The 27,903-nt window shown below is 40.2% G+C and overlaps 1 protein-coding gene and 1 pseudogene across 2 annotated transcripts; one reads left to right on the plus strand and one right to left on the minus strand.

Annotated features, from left to right (window-relative positions):
• Positions 1-5,519: 5,519 nt before the first annotated feature.
• On the minus strand, positions 5,520-9,119 carry LOC110953608 (complement C1q-like protein 2; annotated as a pseudogene).
• A 7,373-nt stretch (positions 9,120-16,492) lies between these two features.
• steap3 (STEAP family member 3, metalloreductase) lies at positions 16,493-27,846 on the plus strand. Of its 2 annotated transcripts, XM_022197702.2 has the most exons (6): positions 16,493-16,625; positions 17,390-17,622; positions 19,197-19,463; positions 19,573-20,100; positions 22,319-22,483; positions 25,461-27,846. In XM_022197702.2, exons 2-6 carry the CDS (start codon positions 17,395-17,397, stop codon positions 25,746-25,748), a joined length of 1,476 nt encoding a protein of 491 aa, XP_022053394.1. In that variant the 5' UTR covers positions 16,493-16,625; positions 17,390-17,394; the 3' UTR covers positions 25,749-27,846. The 2 variants fall into 2 exon arrangements, with proteins under 2 accessions (XP_022053394.1, XP_022053393.1); XM_022197701.2 differs by lacking the exon at positions 16,493-16,625 and having other exon boundaries at positions 17,362-17,622.
• The last annotated feature ends 57 nt before the right edge of the window (positions 27,847-27,903 follow it).

Consider the following 27,903-nt stretch of genomic DNA (forward strand, 5'->3'; position numbering starts at 1 on the left):
TATAATTAGCATATGAATTCTTGAATTATTACTGGAAAAAAAAAAGATTTCGAGAGGCAGACCTTTGAAAACCCAAATCTAACAATTTCGTCCATGAGCCCCAGTGAAAGTTTGTGCCTAATGTGAAGGAACTCCTTCCAGGCGTTCCTGAGATATCACGATCATAAAAGCGAAAACAAAATGCTTCTGGCCACGGCTGTCACCGGTGCAGGGGCATAAAAATGAAATGATACAACTGCTTACGCCATTAAAAGATGCAAAGCAGAAAGAATTTACAATGCTGCACTCCACTTTCAACCTGAATATCTTTAAGGGACAATAATACAGCTTTCAAAGTGTGTTAGAACGGAAATTTAAAGCTTCCAAATGATGACAAGCATAACAAAATGTTAATTTTTCAGACCTTTCTATTTCTGAATGAGGACATAATAAAAACTAGCTATTACTACCACTGAATATATGAATTTAGCACAGATAGGAGCTCCGTGGGTACGAGGACTGACTGTAGAACTGTCAGTGGTCAGTCCAGCAGCTAGAAGTCACCGACTAACTCATCTAAAACACACTTATACACACTTTATATCTCATTTAGGGAACAAAAACTGCTGCACCACACCTTAAATTCACTGGTTGCAAGAGTTATAGAGATAAGACTGTTGTCCTCAAATGACTCTCCTTTCAGCAGAAAGGAAAGTTTCAGTAGCCTTCATGTTTTCTGACCCCTCTTTACTGTCTTACCTGTTTGATGCAGTCCCTGAAAACACATAATCAATGAAGTTTACTTTCCATTTCTTTCCCTACGAGAGTGAAAACAGAAGTAACTCTTAATTTACTCTGATCAAGAAGAGCCTATCAAATTCCTTACAGTACATTATGTAAGGTTTTGAACATAAATACAGCATTGATCTACTATGTAAACACATCGTGGAATAATGGCATCTTTAGCAGAGAATAAAATCATTCTGCTTATGTGTGTAAATTCGGGTTTTGCATGTTAGTACATGATAGTGCATGTGAAACCCTCCCATTGAAACTGTTAGAGGAGTTTAGAAAGACTTCTCACACTGCATGGTAAAAGCAAAAGTGCAGTCCAGCATTCAGCCAGTTTCCCACAAAATCCAAAGAATTTAAAAACGAGGCCTTTCAGTTTTTACTTTGCTAATTTATGTGTACTTGTCTCTTTTCAGCTCAATGCTGTTTTGGGGCTCTTCTTATGTTCTTGTTTATGTTCTTGAGTTGGATCAATTACAGTCTTTGTGTGGACATGGACAGACATATATAGAATGGGATGGACACAGGAATATTGAAGGAAGACTGGATTATAGGAGCATATGATAGACACACTTGTTTACCTTGGCCTAATGTTGGTCATTCTGTGTGTTGCATGTGGAACTTTAAAATAAATAAGTAAAAAAAAAAAAAAACGGAGAAATCATATATAATACTATTTTTTTTAAGGTTTAAAGATTACCCCCCCCCTTTCCATTTAGCAAAGTTTATACAGTACAAAATTATTAAATAATGTTTTATCTCAATAAATTCTTCTTTCATTTCTTTCATTCATGCTGCGCAGTCAGAATTTCATCTTTAATGCAACAATTCTTCAGTTTTACCTCCGTTGTTTAGTTTCCCGGTGAGGCTGCTCTTCTCCCCAGCTATGTGGATTGTGAGCACACCGGCTTGAATAAGACTTGTATAATAAACAAAAGAGGAAGATAAGCAGAAGGTTTTAAAGTGAGAAATTCTCCGCATTCAGCCTCTCTGGGGGTCTCTTTAGATGTCCCTTTTTATATTTCGCTCATGCCACGCTGGCATTTGCATCTCAGGCATGAACGTGGATCAATCATCGCAAGGGAGAGAATCGGTGGAGCGAAAGAATGAGGAGAGGTTTTAAAAATGTCCTGATGATTGGCTGCCTGTGCAGAGAGCTTGTCGGCTGTAATATTTCATGCCCGTTTGGCAATCAGACGTTCACTGAAATCAACTGAAGCAGACTGCTCTTCACTGCTGGAAACACGTGTTCGAGTAACATGCTGGCATGTTGCCTTGTAAACTCCATTGTTAGATTAAACTCGATAATCAGAGAGATTAATTAAAGTGATCACAGTTAATGAAGGTGGCATGGTGACACATACTCTAACTCTGGCAGAGAACAGCATCCTGGCGACACAAGCTATCATTACTCCAATATGATGCCTGTTGCTCAGCTGCCTGTCAGCCTGTATTTCCCTGAACACCGTGGTTGTGTGTGTGAGGCCTTGCCCCACTTATCTCATCCATCAGAGGATTTCACTACTCTGCCTGTCAGTCAACAATCCCTCACTGTCACCCAGACTGGGGGGATGGATCAGCCTGATCATCTATCGTGTTGTTATATGTGTGTGTGTGCGTGTGTGTCTGTGTGTGTGTGTGAGCATCCGTCAGGCAGCCGGTGACACGTACTGCTGTTGATGTCTCAGTTGGTGTCAGCAGCTCCACTTTTCATCCTAAATGTGTCTGCGATGGAGGCTGAGAGCCTTTCCAAGGCCATCAGGCTTTGATCTTTAAACAGTTTAAAAGACCTCCGCTGGTGACATCATCGCTCCAGTTCACATCTCAACCTCTGTGAACGGCGATCATCTCAAACCGCCAGTGAATGGAGCCTATTTATATTATTATATTATAAAAATGACCTACCAAGAATATCAAATCTTGTCCATCTGTAACCCTTCGGTGTCATTCTGCTGGCATTATTTGTTCATCTTTTGGGAAATTGCAGCAGATTTTAAACCAGGTATACTTAAAAGCTATAAACAGACTCACGCATATGGTCTAAGATACATTTATTGGTGTCATATTTCAGTGCTAGACCTCCATCAGGAAAATACAAATATTATTTGCCTGATGGAGGCCTCATGAAATACATATGCAAAGAAATCCTCTCAGGTGTAGCTCCATAAATGTGGCCATTGTGACTGTCTCCTAAATTTGAGTTTAAATCTATCTTGTAGAGACTCGTGGAAAAAAGTCGGTCGAGGTCTAAAATGACGGGGATAAACATCCAGATGGTTTGCAGGTGAGGTGAGGCACACGTTGCCACAATAGTGAAGTCGCTGCTTTTTGTTTATTTTCAGTTCAATTCCGATACAATCGTTTGATTTTATAAAAATCATACAGTGTGTGATAATGAAAGTTCTGAGACTGTAGTTAAAATTCAAAAGCCATACCTGATCAAATTTCGCCCCATCCACGTTGAAGTAGTCGCTTCATGCAGCGATTTACCGCTCGTAGTGCTCCTGCAATGTCTGGAATGCCCCTGGAAGCCCTGTTTTGTGACTGTCAAACATCATTTACAATGAATGCTGAATTATTTAAATAAAATGGTCAGTGGAGCCACTCTTTACCTCAAATTTAAATAACTGATAGCGCCACATTGCGATTCGTTTTTACGTCAGCTCTTTTAGATTCCTCCGGACGTAACAATAGAATTCTGCTTTCCAGTCCATTCCTGCGGGTTAATTTGCCGTGTACAACCACGTAAATGTTTAAGAAATATCAAGAATGCTAATGGTGCTCCTCACCTGATGCAGCATGTCTGTTTTTTGAAACTGCGGCTCTTCTATAATGAAAACTGTTGCTTCTTGTGTTTTTGTTCAAAGTGAAAGCCACATTCACTGTATTGATGTTAAATAAAACTAAATGTTCCTTTTAGAGTGATCTGGAGCTGTATTTAAGAACATTTTGAAGTCACAAGGAAGATAATAAGTGGATTTTGCAAATAGGAATGACAATAAAGGGACACTTTCAACAAGCTAAATGGTAGCCCAGGATTTTTTTCTTTATCTGACAAAGTCTGACATGAAGCATTTTTATAAATTCAATAGAACATTGCCGTGAATGAAATCACACTACACTCGGCTCCCAAATGCTGGTCTTTTCCTCTATAATGCGCATTTACAATTTTGATCATAAAAATGGCAATGACAACTGTCAGCCTGATTTTTTTCTCCTTGAGAAGCTCAAGAATAACACAATCCCTCAGAGGAGGGCACAGTTAGTTTGTAGAGCGCAGGAAAATAAGCCAACACCTTAATAGAGGGTTTATCTAACCAGACATGCTAATATTTGTTTCCCATGATTTCCATTTAAAAGTGACAGGAGTAGTGTGTAAACAGCTGGTTTGTGTGTGTCCCTGAGGGGATGAGGAGAGCGAAAAAAATATCTAAGACACACACAAAACAGCCATCATATTAATGAGGCTTACAGCAGTATGTGGAGTCTGGTAAAGCATTGAAAAAATCTCTATACAAATTATTTAAAAATGAAACACGGGAGCTGGTGGTCGGCAGCTTCCACTCGGGTTTGTGTTTGAGAATATTTCTGATGGCTTTCTGAACACTTAAGTTTCATCACCACACCTCAGGAAGGATCTGAGGTCAGCAAGTACTCGCTGTCTTCTTACTTAAGTAGCAGTAATTATACGACTGTGTAGAAATACTAAAAAAGTTAGAAATCCAAATTTTATTTCAGTAAAAGTACAAAAAGTGTCAGCCTCCAAATATACTTTATGTAACAAACATGATCTGCTTTTTACGGAGAAAAGTAGGGAGTAAGTTTCCCTTTGTGGATCAATCAAGCATTGTGCTAATCTATAATATTTCATAATGATTTATTTGCTGACTGTATTTTCTATGACAAAGCTAAGTCTACACAGTAACGTAACTGTTCAAATGTAAGCAGCAGAGTAAAAAGCACAATGTTTGCACTGAAATATGAAGTGTAAAGTTGCAGAAAAAAAGAGTATTCAAGTACAAGAAACTCACAATTGTGCTTCAGTACAGTACTTGAATATAATCTCTGCATCTTACTGTCACTCAAAATTAAAGCATCTAAATAAGAGAAGTGTGGTTTTAGCTGAGCAAGAAGCAGCAAAAATATCTTCTTGAAAAGTTCCATCTTAAGTTGGTCTATGTACGACCTCCAGTGTCGTGATTAGCATTAGGGCTGGGAAGTCACCTCTTTGTTACTTAGTCTATTAATGTCAAAAACAGAAAAGCCAAAGCAATGCTGTGACAATAAGGTCAGTCAAGAATAAAAATGATAACCTAATACCTCCCTGATTGTTTCAGCTCTCCAGATTACACTAAATTGAAAAAACACAGTTATTAATGCATTAAAATGACCTCAGTGTGACAATTAAATGCAGCTTTAGCGGTTTGCGGTAAACAGCAAAAGCTCACTGACTGAAAATGTCTGCAATCCGATGGTGTAAAGCACATTCAGGGAGGTACCTGGAACCTGACGGACACAGTATGGAGAGAAAACGTTTATAGGACAGACAGGCAACAGTTTGCAGGCAAGATACGGTGCAATAGATTCCAGGCAGAAGCAGCTCTGATATTAAATGAAACGTCTCAGAGAAGAATAAATGACAGTTCTTCTGTGTCTCCCAGTGAAAATGACTGATTTTGTTTATCTGCAACTTCTTATGCAGGTGCATGTCCATTGGATTTATCTGGAGAGAGATATTCACACAAGGCAAACTTTTTGTCAAATAGTATTTATTGGCACATATGAGAACAAAATAGAACAGATTCATTTGTATCTTTCATGTGTAGTGACTGGTTATTGTGTGAAACACTGAACACTATTCAAAGCACCACAGTTTTGCTCGCTATTGCAATCAAAGCACTCAGTTGGAACTTTGTTGAGTCTTACTTAATGAATTTAGGATGTTAAGTCTTTCAGCTTTGGCGGTTTTCACTGACAATTTCAAGATTTCAATACACTGCAGGGCTGCTTAAAGGTTAGATTCACATTTTTCTGGTCTGTCTTCAAACAACATTTCAATGAATATTAAAAGACTTTTTGCTCACTTTATTAACGCCTCCTGCTCATACAGACCATTACATTTCCTAACAGGCTTCCAGTGCAAGAGATGGGGACAAATCCAAAGTGCTCATTCTGTGCAAAAGTATCACTGAAAGCTTATCTGAAGCTAATAGAAGGCTGTAGGCGTCTACGTTAACATGAATAGAAAGAAGATGGACGAGAAAAATTGTTCACCTAACCTTGAAGCTTTTACTCCCATTTTGCCATGCATGCATATTGATGGCGTGTTTGCTTCATAGTGAGAGAAAGAAGAAATAAAACTGCACTTTTTAAATAAGAAAATAACATAGGTATCTTTATGATACCACACACATGGCTGTCTGTGAAGTATATGGTTTTAAAATCTTGTACAATGCATACAAGCCTTTAGAACCACTTCTCTAAAACAAAGCAAGGTGGGAAACTCCTTTAGCTGCTAAGCTAACTGCTAATATGTTAGCTAGCTTTTTCTACTTTCTCTTTGCTTGCTGTTTGTTGTTGCGTGAAATTTTGTTCTCTGGGACTGTGCTTCATTTTGTTTAAAAAAAAAGTTGTTTTGAAGACTGAGGGGAACAATACATATCTTCCGGGTATGAGCGAGCTAACTGATGGCTAGCTAGCTTGTTAGCTCAGTTGCTAACAGGAAAACAAATTCACAGTTAGTCGTGTTTACTTAACAAATTTCTACATGCAATTTAACGTGTTGCATTAACGTTAATGGAAACTTTAAAATTCCATAAAACCTTCTAAATTTTACCAAAGACATTTTTACGGTCACTTTAAGCAGCTTTTAAAGAGTTTTTTTTCTGTCATAGATAACTTTCATTTGTTCTTTGAGGTTTTTTGACAGTTGACAGTGACCACAACTTCTGCTTCGCTTTATTCCAGGTCTGTATTGCTACCTTCTGACAATGCTTCGCTCCAAAGCAGGTAATGGAAACAAGCCTAATTTTCTTTTTACACTCACATTTTTTGCAATATTTGAAAGGTCACTTTAAATTCAGTTGATAAATTAACAGGAACACGGGTACTAACTGTTTATTTACTGTGATCCTCTTAAGTAAATCCACTTTTCGCAGGGACTTTGCCATAAGATTTCACTGTTTAGGCCCAGTCTTCTTTCAGAACGGCTTATCTGACATTCACTTTACACTTCTACTTCATTGCTTTTTCCTCATACTGTTCTTACACACAGCTCTCCATAAGAACCTGTCAGCAGTAATGAAGTCTTAGGGCCTGGTATCATTCTCCCCAAAGCATTTTAGAAGGGAACCCATGTCATATTTTCTCCCAGGGGCAGTTAGAGGGTGCTCAAAATGACCTGAAACATGAACTTTCTCATACTAACATATCACAGACTCACTGATGACAGCAAATCCCAGTCGAAATATAAATAAATATACCGTATATCCAAAAGGGTGTTTCACTAAATGTACTGAACGTGCTGGAGACAATTTTCAGAGGTGATTACTGTCCAAGGACCTGCTGTAGAGTTTAATCGGGGTATAAGATAAAGCCCGAGAAGGTGCTGTACTTGTTGTTGTTGCCTCCGTGAGCTTTGCCACCATCCAGTTTGACGTAGACCTCATCCCCCAGAGTCCAAATGCAGCACGGCGCTGTTGCTGGCGTAGTCGTAGTTCTGGTCCTGCATCCTGAGCAATGGCACTGGCCCGAACCCTGTTTTAAAAAACAAACAAACAAACAAACAAACAGAAAAAGAAGAAGAATTCCTAAAATGAACACAGAGCAGAAAAGTTCACATGTACCTGAGAGGCAAAGTAAAACAGCAGTGGTGCAGAAAATGTCTCATTTTAAACCACCTCAAACAAAGAAGACAAAGAATATAAAATAAAATATGCCACTGCTGCTTATCTAAGTTTGAACTGCACTCCCCTGTCAACACCTATAATGAACACTGACGACGTTCAGCCTCATGCTGATCCGCATCCAGCTGGAGAGCTGTGAACGTCTGAGCAGACAGACTCATCCAAACGGGATTTACGCATGAGCACTGCTGCCAAACAGAGTGCACACTCAGGCTGAGAGACGCGCAGAAATATCACCGATGTTATGTTGAATTCATAAACATATGAAGGGCTTGACTACGTAGTTATGCACTCGATTTACGCGGGATAAAGGACAGGCTTCATGTAATGCTGTGCGTTTTTCATGCGTAAAATAGGAGTAATTTGCAAGCCTTAATGGAATAGTATCAACTTGAATCTAATCGTGTATTGTCACTTTGTTGCTGATGTGAGGCACTTTCGTGGGTTTTTACTTAACATGATAGTTCCCTAAATTGTTTCCACAGCAGCCGTTTTTCCCCCAGTGGTCGTTTTTCTCTCCTACCTGTCCGTTTTTGCACAGGTCGGCCCACATGCTGGTCCCATCTCCTCCCCGCATCAGCACATGGTAAGTGAAGAAATAGATCCCCGGCACATGGCAGGTGAACTTCCCGGTGCTCTGATCGTAGTGGTTCCCCAAGTTTGTAATCACGTCGTCAAACTTTAACACCTCATATCCCTCGTGTGGATTCTTCAGACCGACGTAAAACGCGATCCTGAAGCCGCTTCCCGTGGAGTTCCCACCGTCTGTCTCTGCGTTTTCAGACCCCGCAGCTCCGGTTACCGCAGGGAAGGTGAGTTTACCTTCGCTGCGCTCTCCCGGTGGTCCCCTCGGACCCGGGGGTCCTGGCTCTCCCGGCGGGCCCCTTGGTCCAGGTTTTCCCGGTCGCCCTGGCTCCCCGCGGCTCCCTTGCGCCATCGGCGGCTGCGGAGCGACACTGTTCACGTTCTGGATCACCTCCATGGCGGTGGCGCTGCCCGGTTTGGGGCTGTACGGATCGCAAACCATCCGGCAGGTGCCCATCATCTCGTAGTAATGAGCGGAGGTCTCAGAGGTGCGCAGCAGCAGTAACGGGACGGCAACGGCCAGAGCCAGCAGAACCATCGCGACGGCGGTCACCAGAAAGACCACCGACCACCTCCTCCGAGCCGTTCGGGGACCAATGGACGACAGCAGATCCGTGGAGTCTCTCTGGGGGGAATCGTGACAGAGGATGGGGGGGTTCAGGAGGAGAAAAACAAAAGAGACGAAGTTGAGGAAGTGCGCATAACTCAGTCCAGCAGCTCTAATTGGTGTCTCCGAGCCCCTGGGCAGCGCCTCTGACCGGAGAGGGCTGCGCGTCTTGGCTGGGTGGGTGGATGGGTGGGTGGGTGAGTGGGAGCGCGCTGACAGCTGCGTCCTGCTGCCAAAGTTAGCGAGGATAAGACCGGAACATGTGCGGGTTAGTCTTCAAATTAAAGCCATATTCAGAAATTTTGGAAGATACACTGCAAAAAATAAAACTACTTATAGTGTTCTTTTTAAGAATTTACTTTCATTTGACACATTTCCCTGTTTTGTGAAATAATAGACAATAACAAATGAAATCACTGAAACAAATCTTAATTTACAATTACAAATTTGACAGGAGAATAGCACATTTTAACTGTATTTAAATCAGCAAAAATAATGATATTTTACAAATAATCGCCATTGTTTGAAAAAAAGAAAGGATTTAATTTACATTTGACCAAAACTGATTAATGTCAAAAATAGCAAGGTGTTCGTTTAGGCTGTGTGATCATACATTCACTCTATTTCTGCTGTATTTGTATTTGTTGCTTTCTGTTCCATATGCCCCTACTGAGTTGGGAGAAAGGCTTTTGTTTACTCTGCACCTTTTGCATGGAATATGTTTCCAGCCTGGAAATTAACTGAGTTAATCTCATTGAGCACTTTTAAATTCAAACTGGGAGTTATTGAGGCCGACTCCACAACATGCACTTGTCATAATTTGCGTGCAAATGTAATCTTTTTATTTGTTTTTGCTGGTGTCTGTGTAATTTTGTAACTGTGTTTTGTATGTGCTGCTGCCTATCTTAGCCAGAACTCCTATGCAAAATAGATTGTTGATCTCAGTGGGATTTCTCTTGGTTAAATAAAGTTTAATAAATAAATAAATAAATCATAATATAAATCTGAAAAAACCTATAAATACTTTACAAAAATTTGTTACTATTTGAAAATATAATCTCTATATGAAAGTTTGAAAATGATAAATTCTTAAAACTGCAGATTTTTCCCTGCTTTCTGAAATTACCCCAATGTCAAGTAAAATCACAGAAAAAAAGTATTGATTTAAATGTATGCAAGTTTTCAGTAGTTTTTTAGCTGTGGTACAGATTCAGGTGAGGTCAGTGACAATGTTTGGGTGCCACACAATATCCTTTAGTCACAAGTGAATGCCAGGAATTGTGTTATACGGTACACTTACTGAAGTCATTCTGCATGATGGGGGCTTTTGCTAATTATGTTTTCACTGAAGTAACATTTGAATACAGTGTGGCATTGCAGCTTGAGGATGTTATCTTCATGCTTAGTGTTTTGAAATAATATTCACGTTTTGATGTGCATATTTTCTAAATAAGACTTTTATTTCTAAATGTGCAACAGGATGTCTTTTATTTAGTTTTGACAGACTTGACAAAAGAGGCAAGGTGCATAAGTGCATAAAGTTCAGGTCTGTACATTGTTATTCTAAAGGGCAGTATTTACAGATTGGAAAACATCCCAGTCTTGGGATATTGAAACTATCAATCTATGCATACATGCACAGTCTTAAAATGCCAAATGATTACATATTTATTTTCACAAATCTCAGCGGTATAAAGCTGTTGACGTATGTTCTCAGAGCTGGAATACATTACAGGCACAATATATTCATTCATTCCCATTCATGGAAATGCTTTTTTTTCTGAGATAGATAAATTCATTCCTCTGTTGAGGCAAATTATTGGAAAGATGTTGGTTTAGATTTAAATCTACCTCTAATCCGTTAATCTTGAAAATGTATGTTTTTACATGCCCGGGCTTAATTCATTCCATCCATATCATGATGCTGGATTTTGTCGACATTTAGAGGGATGTAATCCCGCAAACATAAATGAATTAAAGATGTTGGGTTGTTTTTATTTTGAACACTAATGATTGCAGGGTATACAGTCAGACTTAATGACTTGCCGAAACTTGTGAAAACAGCTGCTAAATACATGAGCAAATATGTGACGCAGAGCATTCGGGGTCCTTTCAAAGTCACATCGGATGGCTGAGGGCAGATTCACGATGGTGACATCAAATGACCGACTGCATTGGCCACTTCACACACACATAGGCAGAGAGGGGGGTAAGGAAAGCAGACATGGGGAGGGGATCCGTTAATAAATGCAGGGAGCGGACCGGAGATGTCTGACGGCTGTCGACACCTTCAGCTCCAAGCTCCCCGTGGCCGCAGGGACATATTTGATGTCTTGTTTCACGAGGTGGAGTGCCACAGGCTTTGAATTTAGATTCTCCGGCAAATTGAAATTCTCGCTGTGCACTGGCAATCATTACTCCACTGCATACAGATGTGTCTTAAATATCTCTTCAGCCGCTTTGTTTCATTTCCAGTGAGGCCACATGAACACTAGTTGTTCTAACTATGTGGTTGGTGAGCACAAAAGCTGAATGAGGCTATTATTAATGCCATTCATTGGTGATTTCCAAAGAGTTCCAGCTTTTGAGGCACTCAATAAAGGCAGCCTTTGCTCATTCAAAATAAAAGCACCTATTGATTTTCTCCGCAAAAATTTCCCCCGAAGGACCTGAAATACTTCAAAACTGCAGGTCGGCGGAGCTAAGCACCTGGAATTGGAGCACAGGACAGAGATCCACAATAGAGGCTTTACAGCTCAAGGTGATGTGGAGAAATCTTCAGCGGCTGAAGGCGAGGCTTAGCTGAAGCCCCCGTGCCTCGGCCCCCCAACCAATTTCAGCTTGTGCTCAGCTCGAATTTAACTCCACAGAACACGGCTCCAGCTGGGCCCGCTCGTGTCTGAAGGTGAGGGAGAGCAGGACAAGTGAGGAGAGTCGGGTCAAAAAATGAAATTGAGGTGAAAATATGAGGATTTGACTGTCACGGCCAAGCTACAAATGCCCTGTCTTGTTTTACATTTTCACTAATGGAAAGGAACAATGGAATAATAAAGTAACAAAGACATCCCCTAAAAAGAAGTAGAGACCGTACAGAGAATATTATGCTCGCTGATTCTGCTACATGACTGCAGAAATGACCTTTACTCAGGATTAGTACAGTGAACTGTATCTTTAGGCTATAGTGAGCCATGCACGGCACACTGTCCACATTATGCACTGCAGCTTCTCAGATTATCCAGGCCCGCGGCGCCGCCATGCTTCTTATCACACTGCATGTTAGTGCACCGCCGTGAAACATACGGCGAGACAAGTGAATTAGTTCGTCATTTGCTGTCTACCGTCTTTAAATTAAGTGTGATCAAGTAAAATCTGACACACCAAACTGGTTTGGGAGTGATTTGATCTAATAACATAGAAGGAATTTTAAAAAGACAAGAAAAATGGTGTCTCTCAGAATTGACTGCCACCTAATGAAACCCATACAAATGATGAAATTATCTTTCCATATTTGACAACAAATTTAGATAATTTTCCAAAATGTAAAGTAGTAGAATACAGGTACATTGTGAATTTGACAACACACATAGAACATGATGTAAAATAGAGAAGTATAAACTGCGAAATGTACGACAAGTTGTAATCCTTAGGTTTTTTTTTCTAAAATAAGCCCAGTTTTTGATGTTATTTTTTGGTCTGGTTTGCATTTTTTTTGTTTTACTTCAAAGGTAGTGGGGTATTTTAACATTCAGTGATTTTTTTGCCATGCCACAAAGCAAAAATGGTTCAGGAATGATTTGAGGAGCACAACGACCACTGGTCACCAGTTTTGCTCAACAGCTGTTGCTTTAAATATATATGATAAACTATGACGGAAATTTGTATTTCACATTTAGATTAGTCTGGTAACTTTGTCCAGTGAATGATACTGTTTGGTCTTAACCTTAATATTAAATTTAAATAGATCAATTTCTATATTATTTAGTATTTATGGGTCTTTAAATAATATATAAATTACCCAGGTCAGTTTACATAATAAAGAACACTACAGAATCTTAAGGTCATTATTTAAACTTGCTAGGTAAACTCATAGTACCACTCTTGGTTCAACAGCTGTTGTTTCTGTTGTGCCACATACATAACAGTGACTTCACTTTTATTACACGGTGGTTTGTTGGTCATTTGCTGTAATTACATAAATTTTTCATAAGCAAAAACACTCCATATTTACTGAGAGTAAAATGCCACAAGGTATTATTGTAAATCTGTCTGAGAAACCAGCAGTGAACCACAACAAGACAGCGCTGAGAACTTGCAACATCAGCTCTTGTCTCAGCATGTGACCCTAATCCTTTGTGAAGGCCACCGAAGAAACCTCTGCCCTCGATTGCGCGGAGCGAAATGCTTTCGTTCATGTAACGTTTTGACAGTGAGATCCTGTCAGACGTTCACATTGCTGTACCTGTCCACCTCGGGCAAACCGTTTATGACCTTGCCTTTACTCCTCTGCCACCGCATTCCCTATCCAAGCCATGAAATGGTGGTGAAATATTCTTCCAGACAGTACCAAAAACCAGAAAAAGGTTAAGAGACACTGGCTCTATTTGTTAGTTTAACATTTAAATCTGTGTCAGCGGGGTTGTTTTAGGTTGAGCAGTGAACTGAAGTCTGTCCTGCAAGATCAGAACACCCTCCATTGACTTGTCTTTTAAGATTAATAGGTTAACTCACCAGGAGACACCAGTAATCGATAGCCATGAATGGAAAATCTCAAAATAAAATATATATGTCAAGGATGCGACCTTAAGCGTGATAAACAAACACGAGGCCATGACTGAGAGAGAGGGAGCCTGTTTGTGTGTGGTGACACTGATGCAGCACAGCCAGCCGGAGGGATTCAACCTTTTGCAAGTGGCAAAGGCAGACATGATGAAGTCATGTTGACAGTGTGTGACCCGCGGCCAGACATCTTTTTAACACGCTTTTGCTTTTGCTTTTTTATTCTAATCCCAAGGCTAGCTGACAGCAAGGGGGAAAGAAGGAACTTCATTATTAAAAATGTATTTACAATAACAAAATATGTGAAATGTCATCAAACAGAGCCCCAAACTGATGGGCTGCACAACAAAAATAATAGCAATAATCGAGTCTGCAACCATGTGGAAGCTCTGTGATTCAGTGCTCGGAGCTAAATGCTAATGCCACAAGATGACTTATTATAAGGTGGAACTGGACTTCTGCAGCTGCGTCCAGCATGAGTTTAAATCTTATCCGTCCAAACAAACTATGTCTCCATAAATAATCACGTTTCATCATGAGCAGCTTTAATTCGCAGTGTGATCCAGTGCCTCTCTGTTTTGTATTCTGCCCCCTGGCCGTTTAGTCTTTTACTCTGCTGTCTCTGATCAGTGTTTCTTTAAATAACTCCCTGAAGTAAGATACAATCCAGTACAGCCTTACATAATATATGTCTGCATCAACAGAAGTCCATTTTACTGCCACACCATCTCTGCTCCAGATGTCTGAATCAAATCTTTGAACAGAAACTTAACATAAATCAGTTTTATATTCTCACCATTAGCTTGCAGTGATATATTGGAAGCATGGATGGATTATGAGCTCATAGTTACTTCTACAGAGAAGCAAACATCAAGACAAAAGGAGACACAGACCGACGTAGATGTTTTTCATGCGTCTTGGTGGTCATTTTGAGGTTCTTGTATATCAACTTCTGTTTATTTTCTGTCTTCTTTTAGTCATTTTTGTCATTTTGCATTTACTTTTTGTTCATTTACATCTAGACTTGTTTTTTGGAGTTGCTTTGAGTCTCACTTTCTCTTTTTGTAGTTGTAGTCATTCTTTTTGCCATTGTTCAGTTATTTGTAGCATGTTTGTATGTTTTTTTTAGTCAGTATGAGTCAGTTTGAGTCTGTATGTACATGTTTTGACTTGCTTTGAGTCACTTTGTGCTTGTGTTAAATGTCCTTAGAGCTACTGTGAGTGACCTTATAGTTTGTGTAATTTTGGGTCATGTTGTAGTTGTTTTGACTCATTCTCTCATTCAGTCTTTGTATTTGTTTGTTGTGGCTGCTTTGAGTCATTTTGAGTCTCTTTTAGGTACCTTTGAGTAGATTTTAAAATCCTACTGATCGTTTACAAATCCCAGAACGATTTAGGCCCAGAATACATCTGGGATATGTTCAGAGAATACAAACCTAGCAGGGCTCTTCCATCCAAGGACTCAAGTCAGCTAGTCCAGATCAGAGTCTGGACTAAACATGGAGAAGCAGCATTTAGCTGTTATGCTGCAAACAAGTGCAACAAACTGCCAGTGGAGATTAAACTTTCACCAAATGTAGACACTTTTATATCCAGGTTAAAAACATTTCTTTTCTCATGCGCTTATGCATTATATCTGCACTGTATCGTTAAACTATCTGCACCTCACTGTAATGCTCTTAATGTTTTATGAAAAGCACTTTGAATTGTCTTGGACATTAAGGGTGCTATACAAATAAACTGGCCTTGCCTTGCCTTGCCTAAGGCTTAAGCGTAGTTAGTTAATTATGCATAGCTTTGAGTGTTACAGTACAGCCCATTCTCTCATCTCAGCTTACATTAAGCTCCAATTCTTTGCCTATTTCAGAGGCAGCGATTGCAGCTCTTTGCATTGGTTTGCGTGACTAAAACATTTTTAAAAGTCACTTCAAACAGTAGCTTTACACCACGACTCTTGACTCTTTGGGCCCCGGGGCCTGATCCTGATCTGGCCTTTACGTAATCCCTCTATGGTTGGAGGGCATTTTCTGTTAGTACCCACACTGAATTTCTGTGATGTCTGGCTGTTTCATGTGGGAGATTGAAAACATGGACATGCTTTAGGTGCTGACCCAGTGGAGGCCAGTTTCAGACATGTCAGAGAAACCACATCACCTTAACCCTTCTGTTGTCCTCGTTTACAAGCACCAAAAAATACTGATTCCTTGTCTGAAAAAAAATAAAAAAACTTTAGCAAAAAAAATTCCCCAAATGTCTGAAAATTTGCAAAACCTTTAGGAAGAAGTTTCCAATAATTCCTTGAAAGTTTCCCTTGAAAGTTTTTTTTTTAAAAATCCTCCAAATTTGGCAAGAAAATTCTTGTACATATTTTCAAAAAATGAGCAAAAATCTTCAAAAAATTCCTAAAAATATCTAAAGTGATTACATATATGTCAGTAAAATTTCTAATATTTTCTTTCAGAACATTCACAAAAAAATCAACCAAAATCCAGTGAAATTCGCTGGATTTTGGTTCATTTTTATGTGATTGTTCTTAAGAAACATTTTTAACATTTCTTTTTTCCACCAAAAAATGTTCAAAGATTTCCCAAAAGTGTTGAAAATGTGGACATCAGAAGTTTCACTGTGAAAATTTATATTTTTTTTCCTCACTTTCAAACTTTAAAACGGGTCAATTTAGACTCGCAGGACGACACAAGAGTGAAACCACTTTTACTTTCTTTTACTTGACGTGTTGCAGAATGAATTCTGATCTTTTCAATTGTTATCATTCTTGTCTTTTATCTCCCTGTTCCTTCTTGATGTAGTTTCCAGATATATTTGCGGACCACACTGGTGTACTTACACATCTGCGTGGCTCTCTGCTCTCTTTTATCTCGTCCACACACGTGGGGGCGTGGCTTCAACCGTGCGTCATCTTATCAGGAAGAAACGCTCCAGTTTGCGGCGCGCGGAGGAGAGGAGCGAATGAATAGCTGGAAGTAAGTAAATAAAAACGTCGCTGTAAATACAAATAGAAGCCGCGTTGTGTAGTATAAGCTGTTGTTTTCATGAAAATGTACGCCTGTGTCGTCTTGTTTGTTAAGGAGAGTAACTTTGTTCCGAGGTAAAGTTTCCACGAGTTCAGCCAAGGACGAAAAGCAAGATGGCTTCAACTCGCTGTCCTGTTTGTAGCAGAACTTTTATATGTATTTATGGAAACTTAAGGTTTTATCGCTCTCTGGGCAGCTTTAGCAGACAACACTCCGTTAACTGTGGCAGTTTCTGAATGGTCGCGGTTTTCTGGTATATTCGGCTCATACGTGGATGAGAATAGAAGCGGTACAGTTGATATTTGATCTATTTTCGTTACTAATAAAAGCACCACACTGAACAGAATGTCATGAAGTCTTGCATGAATGACAGACTGGTGAAGTTAATATTATGGGGTTTTACTTGAAGTAGCTGCGAAATGAGCTGTTAGTATATTTAGGCTGCATAACATCCATTTATGCTATTATTGGATTTGGGACATGTCATTTGAGACAGAGATAATAGGATTTCTCTGTTCTGACAATTAGCAGATAGAAAACTGTTATTGTTTGGATAGTGTATATTATACATTAATAATAATAATATTACATGGTATTACATGTATTTTAGGACTCATTCTAGGTTAATTCCCATCCTCCTCTTTTCATTGACTGTATGCTTTAATAACAAGTGGAGGCAATATGGATGCAAACCCAGTCCTCTCTCTCTACAGGCATTATGCCCGATGAGATGTCACGGCCTTTAATTCGAGGGAGAGGTGGAGGGGGAGGCTCCAGACACCTCGAAGCCTCCGTGTCTGAACCCGGCGCTCCGGTAATTGGCATCCTGGGTACGGGCGACTTCTCCCGCTCGCTGGCCAGAAGGCTGGTGGCCTCCGGCTACCAAGTGGTGGTGGGAAGTCGGATCCCCAAACGCTCCGTGGCTCTCTTCCCCGAGGAGGCCGAGGTGACACAAACACAGCGGCACTGACACTCGCATTCACACTCGCCATGTAATTGGTGTTTTTGTTTCTCTCCTTCTGGTGATAATTATACATTCCCTTGACTTTCCCCACTGGGGATAATAACTGTTGTTGTTAACCTGAATACGTACGTAGATAATCTTAGTCAGCTCAGATGAGAGTCAGCTGTTGTATGGGAACAGCATAAAGCACTTAATGAATCAATCTTCACAGTGCCCTATTATACTGTCATATCTGCTGGTCAGCTACATTTTGTGTATTTCTTTTTGGAAAGGATTCTTGTGCATCAGCGCATATAAGGAAGACACTGAAAGATAAATAGTATGTGTTTGTATTGTCATTTAAATCTAAATGTACTGAAATATAGTACAATTCCTTTCTTAAACTCTTCATGTTATCTGAGCCAAATATGAAGCCAGTTAGCTTAGCTGAGCATAAAGAGTGGAAACAGAGTATCAGCTAGCTTGGTTCTATTACTATGTAGTACAGCAATTTGCTGAATTACTTTTTTCAGCTGGTCGTATAAGTGCGTCCTTAGCAGTACAAGGTGACGTTCAAAAGTTCAACCTGATGAGCCTGATTTAAATTTGGCTGCCGCTCCTATCAGAGTTGAAGTCACAGGGAGCCAAATCTAGTCAGTAAGGACAATGAGGTGCAGTGGTTGTGTTTTTGTGTCCAGTAAACCAGTGCAACCAGGCAGATCGAAGCGCTCCATCATTTCAAAGTTCAGGTTGTTGGCGCTGAATATTTTTACTGTGTAATGTTACAGCAAAACTCTGCCTTGACAGTCTGACCCTGCAGTGTAATGCTCAGTGCACACATCACATGAATATTGAAGTAACAATAAGCCTGATGCAATAGGCCTCGTCTAGTTTAGTAAATGGTGAAAACAGTTGTTACTTCTATTGATGGTAGCTGCAGACCCACCTTATGCTGACTGTCACTACATGGGATGTTTCCTTTTCTGCTGCAGTTTGTGGACCACAAGTTCCAACCCAGTCCTGCTGTTGATAGCGCTGTGTCACATTGTCTCCTCACTTGTGACGAGTTTAAAAGGAGCTCTTTGCACCCTTTGTCCCACTACTTGTTTTTTGATATTTTTTATTTTGTTACCTTATGAAGATAGAGATCTGGTAGTTGAGTTTTTGTGTTTTTGTCTGTTAGGTTAGTTGGTCTTGTATTTTGTTATGTTTGGGAGTAAAACTCTGGGTCCTACAGCCCATGATGTGACTGACCAAGACACCCTCCATCCTTTGGTCTTTTCAGCTGGGGCTCCAGTCTAATTATAGTTCGAATTTGGCATTATTTAAAACTGTAATAATTGTGTACTGTGTTGGATCTCAGCTGTGGTGTCTTCTGTATATGTTGCTGATTTCTAGGGTTAGTGTGTTTTCTTTGTGTGGCTGTAGAGAAAAAACTAACCATGACACTCTGTACATGCATACAAACTTTTTGATTGCACCTCATAAAGCCAATTTGAAGAGATCTATAAGAAATGTTAAATACAGGTATTGTAATGTCTATATAGGATCTAAATATTTTGGTCGTTTTTTTCCAGGTGACCTCCCAGATGGAGGCAGCAAACCAGGCAGATCTGGTCTTTGTTGCTGTGTTTCCTGAGCACTACTCCACACTGGTGGAGCTGAAGCCGGCACTGGCTGGAAAGACTCTGGTGGATGTTAGCAATGGTTTGCAGATCAACCGAGAAGGACCCTCCATTGCAGAACAGCTGGCTGACCTTTTCCCAGAGAGTTTTGTCGTCAAAGGGTTTAACACAATATCAGCCTGGACGCTCCAGGTCGGACCTCGGGATGGAAGCAGGCAGGTAGGATACGTCAGCAGTCCTGATAGTTTAGATTTTATGGAGGTTACGTGATCAGAAAGGAGTGAAAATCTCTGAAGTCCAACTTTCTTTTGTCATTTTATTTCTCCAGGTTTTCCTGTGTAGTGACAATCAAAAGGCAAAGAGCTCGGTGATGCAGCTCTGTCACAGGCTGGGCTTCATCCCCATCGATATGGGTCTCCTCTCCTCTGCTGTGGAGATTGAAAACCTCCCCCTCTATCTGTTCCCCTCCTGGCGCATCCCTGTCCTCTGCACACTGTCTTTGTTCACCTTCTTCTACCTGTACAACTTCCTCCATGATGTCTTGCATCCCTTCGTCACAGCAGGGAAGAGCGCTTTCTACAAAATGCCCATTGAGACCGTGAACGTCACTCTTCCGTCTGTGGCCTTGGTGATGTTGGCCCTGGTCTACCTGCCTGGTTTGTGCGCTGCCTTCCTCCAGCTGTGTTGGGGAACCAAGTACAGACGCTTCCCCAACTGGTTGGACCAGTGGCTCACCAGGAGGAAGCAGTTCGGGCTGTGCAGCTTCCTGTGTGCCGTTCTTCACGCCATTTACAGTCTGTGTCTTCCTATGAGGAAATCTACTCACTACAAGCTGATTGACACGGTGCTGAAACAGGTTAGATGAAAAAAACAGAGGGACAAGTTATTCAGATATTTCCATTAGTCTAACAAACAAGAATAATCTTGTCTTATAGACGTTGTTACTGTTGCACTTGCAGCAGCAGTTACCTGTATTTTATCTATGATTTCAAACTATACAGTCACATTCATAAGTATTTGGACAGTGACTCAGTTTTGAATTGGCAATCATATGATGTAAGTGTGGACTTTCAGCTTTAATTCAGGGGTTTCATGAAGATATTGGATGAAAGATTAGGAAATTGTAGGCATTTGTTACATCGTGTTTCCACTTTTTCAGCCTTCAAAGTAATTGGACAAACTAACTTAGTTATTTAAAAAAAAGATTATTTTTCATACTTGGATGCAAGTCCTTTGGCAGTCAGTGTCTGCCTGAAGTCTGGAGTCCACAGACGTCACCAAATGCTGTGTTTCTTCCTTGGAGCTGCTTTTCCAGACCTTTACAGCCGCCGCCTTCAGTTACTTCTTATTTGTGGGTGTTTCTGCTCTTAGTTCTGCCGTCCATAAGTGGAAAGCAGCTCAACTGGGTCCAAGTCAGGTGACTGACTGAGTTATTTAAAAATCTTACATTTCTTTGCCCTAAGGAGCTCTTTGGTTGCTTTCACAGTGTGTTTAAGGTCATTATCTGTCTACACCAGTGGTTGGCAACTGGCGGCCCGTGGGCCGAAACTGGCCCGTCAGGAATAATATCTGGCCTGCCAGATGATTTTGAAAATTTGATTTGGCAGGGAGCCAAGCCAGTCCGTCACCGCAACACAAAACTCCCGTGGTTGGCTGCTGCTGTGCATTTCCGCATTTGCACTACTGGTCAGACACGGTTGTACCAGCCAGATTTCACTGAGCAACAGTGTGTGCAAAACGTGTGTGTCTCGGGAGTCATTTTTAATACATCTGATCAGAACTGAGACGTGTGTCCCAAGCAGCACCGATCAGCTGTAGAGGCTCCGCTGCTCGCGGAATCGGAGCGCACCCCCCTACCCTCCCCCCCAGGTTGGCCCGCTGTTCGATTGTTTGCAAACATTTTGGCCCGAAGCCACATCTACTTGCCGACCCCTGGTCTACACTGTGAAACACGGTCCACGGTCAGTTTTTCTGAATCTGAGCAGAAAATAAAGCACCTCAGATTACTTAAATCAGCTCTCACATCGTCAACGCACGTCTGTGCATTCCTTGTTTTTAAGAATGTACTATATTGTTGATTTGAGAATTCTTAAACTGTCTCATATCTCTGTGATAGGTGGATTATGCATTTTCAGCCTTCATTTGTCGTTGCCTCTTCAGACCACATTTTTGTACTTCCCATGAACAGCTTCAACACTTGGAATCAACTTTAGGCCTTAATTGCCTTAATTTGTCATGAAATAATTATAAACAGCCCACATCTGGCAAACACACAACTTATCTGTTAGTTGTTCAATTAATTTTTGTAAAAAAAAAAAAAAATACAGAGACTGAGCAAACAAATTAATTAAAGCGGAAAGTCAGCTCTTAAAACACATTCCTTTTAGTTCCATTATGTTAAAACTGTGTCACTGTTGAAATTCTTATGAACCTGACTGCATTAATCTGGGCATTCTGTGCTGTTATAGTTAATATGATAAGGAGCAATAATAGTGTGTTAAAATCAAAGAACATCAGATGGATAACAAAAAATATGCCAGAAATGCCCCTCTAATATCAAGAGTTAAAAGTGTAATACAACAATAGGAACAACACAAACGGCTCCATAAAACAACCAGTCTGAGCAAAACTGACTTCTGATGTCTCTCAAACACGAGCAGCCAGAACAGAGTGAACATACTCGTGCAGCAGTTGTTTGAATTTACAGAAGGAGCAGCAAACACAAAAGCTCTTTTTCTCTGTAGAGTGTGGCCTTGTTGACTCTTCCTGGGAACAAAGTGCAGCGCTGTTTACACTCTCTTGTTGAATACATTCATAGTGATAAGGTGGCTGTAACCCAAGAATCTTTGAATCAAATGATAGTGGTAGGATGACAGCGCAACTAATTATGTGTCAACATGGATAATATCAGCGTGCAGTTGTGCTTTCATCAGCATGTTTGAGCTCCAGCCAAAAACTGTTGGCCCAATTTATTAAGAGATCTGATTGTCATCTACACTCAATCTGCCACAGGCATATATATCAATTTTTATAGTGATGAGTGTCTTATTTATGTGATGTTGTGTGTTATCCAGGTGAAGGAGGGCAAGGAGGTCTCGTGGGATGACGACGCCGTGTGGAGGATGGAGCTGTATCTGTCTGCAGGCATCATGGCTCTGGGGCTGCTCTCTCTGCTGGCCGTCACCTCGCTGCCCTCAGTGGCTAATACGATCAACTGGAGGGAGTTCAGCTTCATACAGGTACAGTCACACACATGAGTTACAGAAACAGGCAGACAGATGTGCAGACAGATGCACGCTGTGTCTCTCATACTACGTAGCGGAGGTCTTACAATCACACACATAAACACTGTGACTCCAAGTGTTTGCACTCCTGCAGCTGTCCCAGATTCACAGTTAAACTTGTGCTGTGACAAAGCCATCAGGAGTGTTGTGACTCAGAACACAGACACACATTTTGTCCTCTGCTCCTTACCTCCCCCCCCCCAATTCTTCATCATGGCCTCCAGTTTTTCCAGGACTTGCAGTCTGCCTCTGCTGCTTTTCCTCTTTCATCTTTACATAATCCGGTGGCCGTCAGATTAGTCACGTGCCAACAGCTGGTGTGATGAAAGGCAACTTGCAGCCCGTAGCTGTAGGACAGTGTGTTCATGTGTGTTCGTCATGTGCTTTCGTGTAGAGAGAGATGTACTTGTGTGTCATTGTGTGTATTTTAGCAAAAGTCTGATTCGCAATTTACCAGTTACACACTGAGGCTCTGCTTTGGACCTGCAAAAGGCACAGCATTGTCCATTTTACATGCACATTTTGCTTTAACTGTCTGCTTTTTTTCATTTAGCATTTTGAAATATCCAGATTATCTGACTCAATGAGGAACTGCAGGAGGCTAAGTAATATAAATTAAAATACTTTCTTGCTGCTTGTACTCATAATGCAGCTCAGTACCCCATCACCACCCACTTTGACCTCAACAATCAACATAATTATCCCCATTTTGACCACCTTAACAACGGCTGAAAATGTAGAAGCTTAATAAAATTTGAATTTATGGCAGAGTTGTTGTATTAGTGAGTCTACATGATGAATATAGGTAATTGCTTTAGTCAGACTTTACACTTTGTTACTTATATTTAGAGAATCACAGCACATTAAGTTAGTAAAAGGTTTTAAAATGTATTCTTTCTACACATTTTTTCAAATAGACGTACACATAAATAATGGTTTTGTAATTGCTGGTTGTTTAACCACTGCAGTAGTCATTATACCAACTTGTCTTCATGCTTCCCTCATTGGCATCTCTCCCTTATAAGACAATGTGTCATGTTTCTTGCTCTAAGCTCCTTCGGATGCCTCCTTTCTCTCCTGTCCCCGAGGTGCATTTAAATAATTGGAAGCTCCTCCATGATGGCAAGGGGAAATGAAGTCCGGGTCACAGGAGGAGAGACGACGCGAGGAAGCATAAGTTAGCATAATGAAAAGCTGCAATGCTTCCATGTGAAGTAGTTGCTATGTGGCTGCATTACACGGCAATGATCATTTTAGTGTAAAACGCAGCAGAGATTACAAATCAGGGATGAACATACACTATGTTATTTCTGCTTTGATTAACTCACTGTGTGATGTATTAACTTTCTGTGCCATGTGAGAGTTTTGATATGTAAGTGCAAAATTCTACTGAACCAACAGCTAGGAATGTTTTGCAAAGTCCAGAAATGGCAACGGATTAAGTTAAGCTCTATCCTCAGACTTGTAGTATTCCTGGTTCATAGAAATATTCAATAAGGCTGGACGCTCAATAGATTTACACTGTTGTCAACAAATCTCACACAAAATGACCGAAACAAGACACACAGTTTAGTCCAACTTCCCCGGGCTGTTTGTGTCTCTCGGCCCCAAGCTCATTTATTTCTGCTGAGGATGTAAATCTCTAAAAAAAAATCATGTGACATTTTCTCAAACAGGCTAATCATTTCCTGACTCTAACATTCCAAAAATCTCCTTATAATTCACTGTGATCCCCAAGAAGCGTACATCATGTCGGCAGCCTCTTGTAGTTGTGCACACAAAGTCTCCAGTTGAGTTTTCTACCCTGAAACCTACAAAATAGAGCTTTGTAACATGGTTGATGTAGCAAAGGGGTGTATTTTTACACAGAACATGATCTTTTCTCAAACTTGTCCAAGTAGTTTTAATGCCCAAACCTAACCAAACCGCAGCTGTAAACAAAGACAAAACCTTAACAGGAGTAAACAGTATATTTGTTGGGGACTACTTTCAGCAGGAGATTATTGCAGGTATAACATATTCACATTTTAATGTAGTTTTATTTCATTCTCAACATGTGCACTGGCTGGAAGTCATTAGGCATCACAGAAAACTTTGTCATGGTGCCTCTTTACTAACTTAACCACCACAATTATCTCTGCTTGCCAGTATGCAACTACCTGCTTCCTGTAACAGTTAATCTACAACACTTCAAGTGTGCATTGTCGAGATAATTATTTAACTATATTTGTTGTTATTGAATTGAGAGTAAGTATAGGCAGGCACCAAATATTAAATGATTCATATTGGGGGGAAATTCTTGATTAGGATATCCCTATTTGAAATGGACTAACCTTTTAGCTGTACAGATACACTTGTGTTGATAATTGGATACAATAATTCCCTCCATAGCAATGCAGATAAATCAGTTAACATAATGATAGCAATTTTAAAATTGCTGCTTTTAATTTCACTTGATAAAAAGTCATCGCTCTTGTCAAATAGAAATATTTAGGGTCCAGTCAGCCCAGCTAGTCTGGGCACAAGGAAAAATGAAGCTATTTTTAACCCCTGGCCCCCACCAGAGTCCACCATGGGAAGTTTTTGTAATTAGTGGACCCTGAAGGTGAAGTCTGTGGCGCTCACACATACACTGGTGGTGTTCAGTCGGGTCATGAGTGGTAGGTCAGTGTGTTTCCTCAGGGCCTGCAGTGGCCTCCAACACAGTGAGCTAATGGAGTGGACTGGCTGGGTCTCTCTCTTTTTTTTTAAATAGCACTTTGGGTCATATGTATTTAGAGGGCAGGATGATTTGAATGCCACATTGCTGGTGTTTAAATCAACATTGTCCTGCAACATTTTACTGTGAACCAATAGGAGTGATGGCCAACACTACAAAAATCTGATCCAAATGAGTTTAAAAGTATTCATCAGACTTATTTCTATTTTACAGTCCACACTAGGTTACTGTGCCTTGTCCATGGCCGCCATCCACACACTTCTCTTCGGCTGGGATCGTGCTTTTGATCCGGCACGGTATCACTTCTACCTGCCTCCCACTTTCGTCCTGGTCCTGATTCTTCCCCTCGTGGTTCTGCTGGGCCGCCTGGCCCTTTTTGTGCCCTGCATGGCCTCGCGCCTCCGACAAATCCGCCGCGGTTGGGAGAAGAGTCGACACATTCGCTTCATCCTGCCAGATGACGACTGCCAAAACGGGTTGGAGGGTGTCAGCAATGTGTGAGAAACACAGTTTGAAAATTAAGACAAAAGGGTGTTAAAATCGGAAGACTTTTTAGTGTGCGCTCATGAATACAAAGCACAGAGAAGATAAAAGATTTATACGCTGTTGGAATGTATTAAAGGCTCATCTCTTTAGTTTTTTGGAGAGGTTTCAGAGTTGCATCTCAACAAATCATCTGGAAGTTCTTCAGACATATTTCACTGGTAGAGGTAGGTCACCAACCTTAATGCACTATGCAACGTCAGTAATGACTTTAATTTATTGTTTTCTGTTTCTATATTTGAAGCATCAGTCCAAAAATGAAGAACAGTATCAGCCTTTGGATTAATTCAGTGCCAGATGGCAACTAGTACACCTTTATTTAACCCACTAAACACTTTATATCTCAGTTTCTATCATTTTATAAGTGAGTTTTCTTCACTTTGATTATCAGTAGCAGTCTTGGCTTTACGCTCAGTTTTTCTTTCCTCTTTTGATTGTTTTCTTGTGTCATTTACTTGCACTTGAAGATTGTGCAGTTGTTCATTTTGTCAATCCACATGCTGAGAACAAACAGACATTGTGCCACGTTATTTAATTGTGAGGTTAATTTGCAGGCATTTTCTTTTGCAGTACTTTGACAATGTAATGTGCTTTAATGTTCATTTAAACTGTGAGGCACTGGAATAGAATTATGGGGATGGGAAGGTAGTTTTAAAATGCAAGACTCTTTCCAGCGTTGTTATTTTCTGTGGATCCTCCTCTTGACCTGACCCCCAACTCATTAATGATTGAACAATAGGGAATTATTTAAACAGTGAATACAGTAACAGAGCGTAGTCACTGTATGTGCCACCAGTACACATAAATTGGAAATTAACAAGGGTATGACAAACAAATGCCCCATTTCACTAAATATAAAGGTAAATTTTAAAGAGCTGGCCAGTGCTAAGTTGAAGATATGTTCTTGTTTTCCACATAAGGCAATTAGGTTTTCATGTGCAAAGAGATACTTCCTATTTAGAATCAGAATCACTTTATTTAGGATATTTAGGAAACATGGCATAAAATACAGCCATCCTTTGGCCTCTTAATTGTTTTGAGATGTTCTATTTCATATTGGCAAAATGAGAAACAAACAAAAAGGAAACACTAAAATCATCCCCTGATTTCCAGATCCAAAGTCGTTCTTTCTTTTTTTGATTAAATGTCTAAAAGCTCCTCACTATTTATCACAGTTACCTATTAGGAGTGGTTTTTTTGTTTTGTTTTTTTTGGATGAAAATAATTCCTTCCTGGCTTAAAATGGCTCAGATGTAACAATACAATGTTGCTTTGAGCTCAACCACGACTCTTTTCAAAAAATAGAACTACTCTACTACTACACATGATGAAGTTGTAATATTGGGGTAATCCATCCTGACCTTGTTGGTTCTTCAGGTTTTGTTTCACGTGAAATTCTTTTCTCAAGTTTTTGAGACTGTTGATGCTTATTTCACTCATATGTCTTCCCCCACATAAAAAGCACTTCATGGACATGTTAAAGAAACGTGACTTTCACTGGAGACCGTCTCTAAGCCAATATAGAAAAGAAGCTCTTATTTGACCGCCACTTTCTACTTTATAGTACGCTCCTTCACTCAGATATTGTTCATAATGTGCCAACTGGAAACCTGAATTGTGAAGCATTTCTGCAGGTAACTGTGCACATGTGGCTTTTTTTTGGTTATACATTGCTAGCTATTGTCGTTAGTGTTGTACAACTCCAACCTGCTGATACATCAATCAATATTCTTTTTGACTTCAAAAATCTCTGTGCTGTTGTATCATTCTCAACTGTTCCACTCTGAACATGATTGACAGTTGGTCTGTCTTGTGATTTCAACATTTCCATGTTTCATGTGTTGTTGTTGTTTTTTTTCCGTTTTTTTTTTCATTTTTATGTTCTTGCCAAAGGTGGTTTTCTGTTCTGTGATGAATATGTTCTGTGAGTCTAACTTAAAGTATTCTTATATTAGTGTACTGACATTGTGAAATGAGTGTGTGTGATCATAATGGCACCAACATAAAAATTTCAAATGGAAATTTCTAGTAGTTGGAATAAAGCATGTTTTTTTTTCAATATGTATTTCTGTTTTTAATATTTGCAGAAGTGCGACTCATTGGGTGGTGGAGA

This window comes from Acanthochromis polyacanthus, chromosome 22 (assembly GCF_021347895.1).
Source record: "Acanthochromis polyacanthus isolate Apoly-LR-REF ecotype Palm Island chromosome 22, KAUST_Apoly_ChrSc, whole genome shotgun sequence".
Classification (NCBI taxonomy): domain Eukaryota; kingdom Metazoa; phylum Chordata; class Actinopteri; family Pomacentridae; genus Acanthochromis; species Acanthochromis polyacanthus.

What these genes read in the sequence shown, in the direction of transcription:
- steap3 (XM_022197701.2), top strand. Translation starts at nt 17,362, where the DNA reads ATGCAAACCCAGTCCTCTCTCTCTACAGGCATTATGCCCGATGAGATG. An exon ending in TCTTCCCCGAGGAGGCCGAG is followed by an intron (nt 17,623 to 19,196) that starts GTGACACAAACA and finishes GTTTTTTTCCAG; the next exon opens with GTGACCTCCCAGATGGAGGC. An exon ending in CTCGGGATGGAAGCAGGCAG is followed by an intron (nt 19,464 to 19,572) that starts GTAGGATACGTC and finishes TTATTTCTCCAG; the next exon opens with GTTTTCCTGTGTAGTGACAA.